This window comes from Verticillium alfalfae, genomic scaffold (genome assembly GCF_000150825.1).
Source record: "Verticillium alfalfae VaMs.102 supercont1.2 genomic scaffold, whole genome shotgun sequence".
NCBI classification, from domain to species: Eukaryota; Fungi; Ascomycota; class Sordariomycetes; order Glomerellales; family Plectosphaerellaceae; genus Verticillium; species Verticillium alfalfae.
Genome location: NW_003315037.1, coordinates 2,518,976 through 2,526,109, shown reverse-complemented (window position 1 = coordinate 2,526,109; position 7,134 = coordinate 2,518,976). Strand labels below are relative to the sequence as shown.

At 57.0% G+C, this 7,134-nt stretch overlaps 3 protein-coding genes across 3 annotated transcripts in view; all 3 read right to left on the bottom strand.

Moving 5' to 3' along the window:
• VDBG_02241 (conserved hypothetical protein) overlaps positions 1 to 2,423 on the bottom strand; it is a gene marked incomplete at both ends in the record, with an annotated part of 3,403 nt that extends 980 nt beyond the window's left edge. The window contains 3 exons of the mRNA XM_003008007.1: positions 15 to 1,817; positions 1,877 to 2,266; positions 2,367 to 2,423. Coding sequence (XP_003008053.1) covers positions 15 to 1,817; positions 1,877 to 2,266; positions 2,367 to 2,423 — 2,250 coding nt within the window. The remainder of the gene's footprint in view (positions 1 to 14; positions 1,818 to 1,876; positions 2,267 to 2,366) is intronic.
• Positions 2,424 to 3,065: 642 nt separating this feature from the next.
• VDBG_02240 (endoglucanase B) lies at positions 3,066 to 3,941 on the bottom strand (the record flags this gene model as incomplete). The annotated part of the gene is made up of 4 exons (XM_003008006.1): positions 3,066 to 3,149; positions 3,235 to 3,382; positions 3,509 to 3,671; positions 3,734 to 3,941. The coding sequence occupies 4 exons, from the start codon at positions 3,939 to 3,941 to the stop codon at positions 3,066 to 3,068; spliced, it is 603 nt and encodes a 200-aa protein (XP_003008052.1).
• Positions 3,942 to 5,473: 1,532 nt separating this feature from the next.
• On the bottom strand, positions 5,474 to 7,075 carry VDBG_02239 (high-affinity glucose transporter SNF3; the record flags this gene model as incomplete). Its single annotated transcript, XM_003008005.1, has 2 exons — positions 5,474 to 6,640; positions 6,695 to 7,075. 2 exons carry the CDS (start codon positions 7,073 to 7,075, stop codon positions 5,474 to 5,476), a joined length of 1,548 nt encoding a protein of 515 aa, XP_003008051.1.
• Between the last annotated feature and the right edge of the window lie 59 nt (positions 7,076 to 7,134).

Genomic DNA, 7,134 nt, shown 5'->3' with positions numbered 1-7,134 from the left:
GGCCGAAGCTGGACTGCGAGTGTCGGCTTCGACTTGGCCTTTCTGATGGAACGCGAGGTATCAAGCTTCCGGTACGGGTTATATGCCTGCCAGCTCGGTTCCTCGAGGGCCTTGGCAGGGATCGTGGCCATACATCCCAGTTCGGGCGGTCTACTCGTATCCGCGAGCTCGGCGCGGAAGACAGGGGCGCCGCGTTGTTCGTCTCCCGCGAAGAAGAACCGCCCCGTCGTCGTGAACGCCCCGTCATCCTGCAGCGGCGTGGACTCGCCGCCGCTCGACTCACCCTCCGCGCTGTCCTGTCGTCGCCATTGCGGGGGATTGACGACCCGTCTCTTCTTGAGGACCGTCCGGAGCTTTTTGGTGTTTGTCCACGTGTTTGCTGGCTTGACTCGGTGGCGCGTGAGACCGTTTGAGTGGAATGAGTCCGGCTTCGGACTGCCGGGGCTGTCGAGCGCCTCTCTCGACGTGCGCCGGATCATGCGCCCGAAGATGCGGTTGATGCCCCTCTTGACGGCCTGGGGTGATATTGGCGACAGTTCGTCGTCCGCGTCGCCGCGAAAGGGAATCGCGTCCGTCTCGATGGTCGAGACATCCTGCGAGCTTCCGCCCCGCCTCGAACCCCTCACGCGCTTGCCGGGCTCAGCGCTGCCCTCGAAGACGAGCGGCGCGGCAGTCTCGCCCGGTGGCAGCAGGAACAAAGCCCTGAGAAGGGTCTGGTGCTGGGCGACAAAGAGCCGCGGGTCGGGGAAGTGGTGATAGTCAAAGTCGGCGGGGAGCTGGCGCTTGAATATCTCTGCTCGGATCGGGTCGTCGGAGGCGTCAAAGACGACATGAAGGAGGCCGAGCGAGGCGTAGTACTCGGTCGAGTACTCGTCGCTGTCCTGCTTCTTCCACAGCCGCTTCTTGCCGAGAAAGGCCTGCTGGCAGGTGGCGAGCGCCTCATCCGTCTTGCCCTGGGCGAGGTATGCGATGGCCAGGGCGTGCAGGAGGTTGCACACGACCATGTTCCGGCCGGCTTTCGAGCGGGCGAGCTCCGTCACCAGCGGCGCGGCCTTTTGCCAGGAACCCTCGAGAAAGTGGCAGATGGCGAGCTGGATCTTTGTCGTGCGTGTGGGCTTGTGCGCGACGCCCGCCTCGGTTGAGGCGGTGGCCTTGGAGAGGAAGCGGCTCAGGAGGCGTGCTGCGTTGGCAAAGTCGAGTGCTTTGATGCTTTCATTGGCGAGCTCGTAAAGGCCAGAGATGTAGTACTGGTCAAAGTCTGAACAGTCCTCGCCATCGTCCTCCTCCTCCTCTTCCTCTTCGTCTTCCGTTTCTTCGTCTGAACGACGTTGTTCACAGACTTGTGGCGCCGAGTCTGACGCCAGGGCCGGCGAGTCTGACGTCCATTTCTTCTGGTCGCTTAACTCTTCTGGATTCGTCCTTGCTTTGGATAGAACAGGCGTAGCGAACTCAGGAGACTGGCAACGTCCCTGCCGGAGGCACTGCTCAACCCACTGGCGTCTGATGGGAGGGAAGTCGCCAGCGAGGCTGGAACCCGTCCTGGAGAGCTGGCGGACGGAAGCATTGCTGTCATCTGCCCTGACGGTACTAGCAGTCGAAGAAGCGGCAGAGTGAAACTGCTTTGCCGCCTCGGCCAGGTGCCACAGATTCTGGCATAGACGGGCATCAGGGAGAGAGATAAAGTGCTGGGAGAATCCGCCGACCGGCAGACGAGACACTCGGAGTGCTGCTTCAATAGACAGCTTGAGCGTACTCAGCTCGGTCAGGATCTTGGCTTGCGACGTGTTGCTTCGCAGAGACAGCGACCTAGAGGCGACCTGTTGTCAGCAAGGCGTACAGACAGATGCCTAGTATACAGACGCAGATGGGATCATACGAACACATTGATAGTACTGAGAATGGTCTGTAAAGCCGAGTTGGACTTGTGGATCTTGTCTCTGAACGCAGCCAGCTCGCCATCGTAGACGGCCAGGTCCGCTACCGTTCGAGTCTTCCAGGCAAAGCCCTTCGTGTGGGCGTGCCTCTTGATCCTCTCGACCAGTTTTCCCAGGTCGTTCAGCGACAGCTCGCAGTTGACCAACGACTGGTCAATCTCCCGCCACAGCTCCTTCTCCACGAGGGCAAAATCCAGGGTGCCATATCTCCTCAAAGTCTTGTCCACCGTATTCAGAAAGTTTGTTAGATTGGTGAGCTCCTCGCAGAGTCCTACGATACGGACTTCCACCGTTCGGTAGGACTTGGCGAGCTTATAGAGGGACTTGGTGATCTGTTTGTTAACCCTTTAGCGCCGGGCGCTCACAGTGTCTCATGCCCCTTGCGCCGACATCTCAATCGACTCAGCCGAGCATCTGAAGATGTGGACTTACAAAGCCAGCAGCCTCCAGCAAGGGCACCGTCGAGGCAGCAATCGAGAGGGGGTCCATGGCGGCGAATCAGTCGGATTGTCAACAGTCCTACGACCACAATATTGGTGCTTGTTTCAATTGAAGTCAGAGTCCTACGTTGAGATAACCACCAACAGCAGACCATCATCACAACAAATCGACAGGTCGCACCATACGGAATGGGGCGGCCGCCAGTATTCATGGTTGACGCCGAAGGTCTGCCTTGTTGAACGCCTTTCGCCGAGATGGGTGCCGGTCTGCCGCGCCTCCACGGCTTGCATGGCCAGTACAGAGGGCCTATGAGACGTGTATGTTCACGCAGTGAGACGAGCTACTGCTGTGCAGCGCGCAGGGGGGCAGCACCTTGTCCTGCCAAGGCTTGATGCTCATAGGTTGAGAAGCTGCACTGCGCCTCTTTCGACACGATCACCAGCCAAAACATCCCTGAACTCGCCCAGTCAAAATGATTCCACAGGGCTGGAGGCAGCCTGGCGGTGCAAATGGCCTGTGGTCGCCTTACGAGGATGACGAAGATGACGCGCATGAACGAGTGCGATCTGGCTCACTGGGGCCTGTTCAGATTTTACACTTCGTGAGACATGAAGCCGATATCAACGCTAATACAGCACTTTCTTCAAATGATCTAGGGCGGTACAGACTGAATTCCGTCACCGATGGACCTCAAATCTCGGCAATTGGAGGCCCGGGGATGACATAGGCATCAATGTCATCCACCCAGATGTTAATGTGAATCCCCGGATGATCCTGCAGCGTACAGTGTCAGCCCCGGTATGGCACAATGCCCACGAAGAATGATACTCACAGCCTTTTATTCCCCGGGGAAAGATACACCTGACGGTATCGAAGCACTGCCCCCGTTCGTCACCTTGATCTGGTAGCAGGTCATGTAGAACTGCGCCGCGCCGAGCTGACCTGCGCTGTGGAGCGAATAGCCTCTGCGCGGACCAAGTAATCGCCAGAGGCAGGTCTCCGGTATCCTACCGCTGTCAGTCCTCTGGATTTGATATCAACGTAGACGAAGTCTTACATCACGCCCGAAGCGACCGCAATTGTTGTTCAGATAGTCAGTTCCCCAGACCTGGTCCTCGGGTGTGTATCCATACTCTCCAATCTTGAAGAATGGGTCTGAGCCGTCGGCAATCGTGGCGTCTGGGACGGCCGCAAGGTAGACCATGACAGGGCCATGGTGGTTTCCTCCGATGGCAGGCTTCTCGCAATCACGGTCACCCGGCTGCTCATGCATCTCTACCTCAATCATGGAGCCCGCTGGTTTGCGAATGTCAGCGCATCAGCCTGAGTCGAAGGATGGCAAGGGTGAATTGACATACCAGGAACTTCACAAATGCCCGCCACGCCGCTGGCACCTCCGATATTGCATCGGAGGTTGTTCGAAGCTACGTCTTCGATCGGACTATTGCCGGGAGGAAGGCGAGCGCAGGTGCTGCCCTGATCAACGCCGTCGATCCAAAACTGCTGAAACGTAGCGTGACCATGAGCCATGCTGAGCAAGGCAAACATACCCAGAGTAGATCGCATGGTTGTTTGGAGTGCTGGGAATGTTCCAGAGTCTATTGAAACGAAAGTACCAGGTTCAGCCTATGTTTCGGAGCGGATGTCCTGATCTTATGAGAGCCGGGAGATCAAGACAGTCACGATCCGTCCATCACAGACAGACTACTTATATAGACATGTCTTTACCATCGCCCAGAAATGTGAGACCATCTTCCTCTCGGCTGTTCTCCCGACTCTCCCACGCACTATATTCCGAGCGTGCTTTCGTCGGGCCATTTTACCCCAAATGAATGATCATCAGCATCTCGATGAACGAGACGTCAGGCATGCGCCACGATAAAGTGCCGTGCTGCCATCGCCTTGAAACCCGGGGCAGCGGGAAACCGAAAGCTCCTTAGGCGCCATACATAACCACTCTTTGAGGGGTGAGCTATGCAGCCATGATCAGAGGGAAACATGGTCTCACAAGCTAATAAGAGAGAACCCGCGCCGACCACTGAGATCTCCTTGATGAGCCGTGACAGATAGGGGGGCCAACTATAACAGGACGTTGTAAGGAAGGCGATCGGAAGATTAATTGGAGATCAGTGCCGGTTTGGGCGCGGAGGCAGACACCGGGGGTTGTGGGGCCGGCGTGTCACGTTGAGCGGCCCCGGACATCAAGGCGGATGATGCGTGGGGTCGGCTACTCTATGTCCAAGACTTTCCAAGCATTGACAACACGACTGTGACGTAGAAAATACAGGCGGCATGGGATAATTTTAAGCTGTGGTGCCAGCAGTCTTGCGATCGGAGGGCCAACTTCGAGATGCCATCTCTCACAGGCCAGCCGAGGCGCGTGCTCATCGGCTCGCTTCTCGTCCGTGTAGTGGCTGCGATAGATTGGAGAAGTCATGGTCATATTAATTAAATGCATTGAAGTATTGTAAATGGCGCAGACTGGTCGAGTCGCATCAACTGAACCCGGATGCGTTGCGAGAAGACTTTCAGTTTCCGTATCCAGCGAAGAGATGATGTAGCACAGATCTTTTTGTCTGCTGAGTACAATCGACACAGCGCACGCATGCAACTTGAATAAAATCAACGGCCATGAATAACCATGAAACTACAGAGCTGCCAGACGACGAAAACTCTGCCAGCGAAGAGGAAAGAAGATCCATAACGAACCATCTAGGACTTCCTACGTGAACAGTCCGCTCGCCTAGAACAACGGCGGAGTCCCCGCAGGAAGGAACACGGAGATGCCGAATCAGGCAAAGCCGACGAAATGAAGCCGATATAAAGGTTCGAATCGTCCACGCACAGGTTTCTCACAGCATACCCAGTCACTCACTCATGCACGGCAAGGGGAAAAGTATTTTGGAAGGTGATTGTCATTTCTCAACCTTGAAGACTAGATCCTGATTCACATCCTCTCGTCAACTTCACTTAATTACAACGAGCCACCTCTCCGACTCCCACAACAACAGCCAAGTATATATATCTCGAAAGGGGGCCATGGCAGGCGACCCCAATCTTGGTTTTCGGGTATAAACTTCTCCTCGTCGATCATCGACTTACACGGCCTCGCTCTTGTCAAGGACACCGCCGTGGGAGCGGGCGCCAGCGAAGGTCTGGTGGGGGGTCCACTTAGCGGAAGTGCGGGGAGTCGTCTCCTCCATCATGCGGTCAACCTGCTCGAGAGACAGACCCTTGGTCTCGGGGACGAAGAAGTACGAGTAGATGAAGGCAGCGGTGCAGAGAGAACCCCAGACGAAGAAGACGGAGGACTTCATGTTACCGTAGTCCTCGCCGACCATGTAGGGGGTGATGACAGCGATGACAGTGTTCCACAGCCAGTTGGAAGCAGTGGACAGAGCAACACCACGAGAGCGGATAGGCAGGGGGAAGATCTCGCCGATGAGAATCCAGGCACCGGGACCCCAGGTGGAGGCGAAGAAGAAGATGGAAATGGCAATGAAGGCGATCTGGGAGTTGACAGCGGGGATGTTGTCGGCGATGCTCTTCTCGGCGTCGTTGGGGTCAGGGTGGGTGTGGTTAAAGCCGATCGTGACACCAATGATGGCAACGATGAACTGGCTGACAAGCATGCCGAAGGCACCGACAATGAGGATGAAGCGGCGGCCGAAGCGCTCGACGGTCCAGAAGGACAGAGGAGTGGACAGGACGTTGACAAGGGTGAAGACGAGCGACATGAGGAACTCGTCCTTGACGGCGCCAGTGGAGCGGAGGAAGGGGGTGGAGTAGTAGAAGATGAAGTTGACACCAGTCCACTGCTGCATCATCTGCAGAGAAGTACCGAGGATGGTCTTGCGCAGGTTGGAGTTGGACTTGAAGACGGAGCCGCGGAAGCAGTTGGCCCAGCTGCCGAACCAGGTGGTGGAGGGGATGAGGGCACGCTCGTACTCCTCGTTGGCGACGATCTCAGCGAGCTCCATCTGGATGTAGTCGCTCTCGGCGGGCTGGCCACGAACGCGGGACAGAGACTCGGTGGCAGCGGCCAGGTTGCCCTTCTTGACGAAGTAACGGGGCGAGTCGGGGAGGAGCATGAGGCCACCACCGAGGATCAGGGCCCAGGGGAACTGGATGGCGATGGGGATGCGGTAGGCACCAGTGTCGTTGCGCTCCTTGGTGGCATAGACGACAATAGAGGCCAGCATGATGCCGATGGTGATGCAGAATTGGTAGCCGGCAACGAGGGCGCCGCGGACCTTGCGGGGGCACTGAAGATGATGTTAGCGTGTGGACTACGAGGAGAATGAGCAGGGATGGCTTACAATTTCGGACATGTAGAGAATGACAATGGCAGACTCGAAGCCGACACCGAGACCAGCAACGAGACGGCCGGTGACAATGGCAGCGAGGGCATCACCGTGACCAGTAATCATCTGGATCACGACACCGAGCATGTAGATGAAGCAGCCGAGAATGACGGTCCACTTGCGGCCGATCCAGTCGGCGACATCACCGGCAATGACGGCACCGAAGAAGGTACCGGCGGACAGGATGGAGACGACGAGCGAGGTGTTGGAGGAGGACAGAGACGCGGCACCGGGGTGCTCGACGTTATCGATGAAGATCTGGGAGCCGAGGACACCGTTGATGTAACCGGAGTCGTAACCGAAGAAGATACCACCGAAGGCGGCGAAGGCACACATGAGGTAGCCTTCCAGGTGACAGGAGCCTCAATGCGCTCGACATCGTCGGTGGTGTGGAG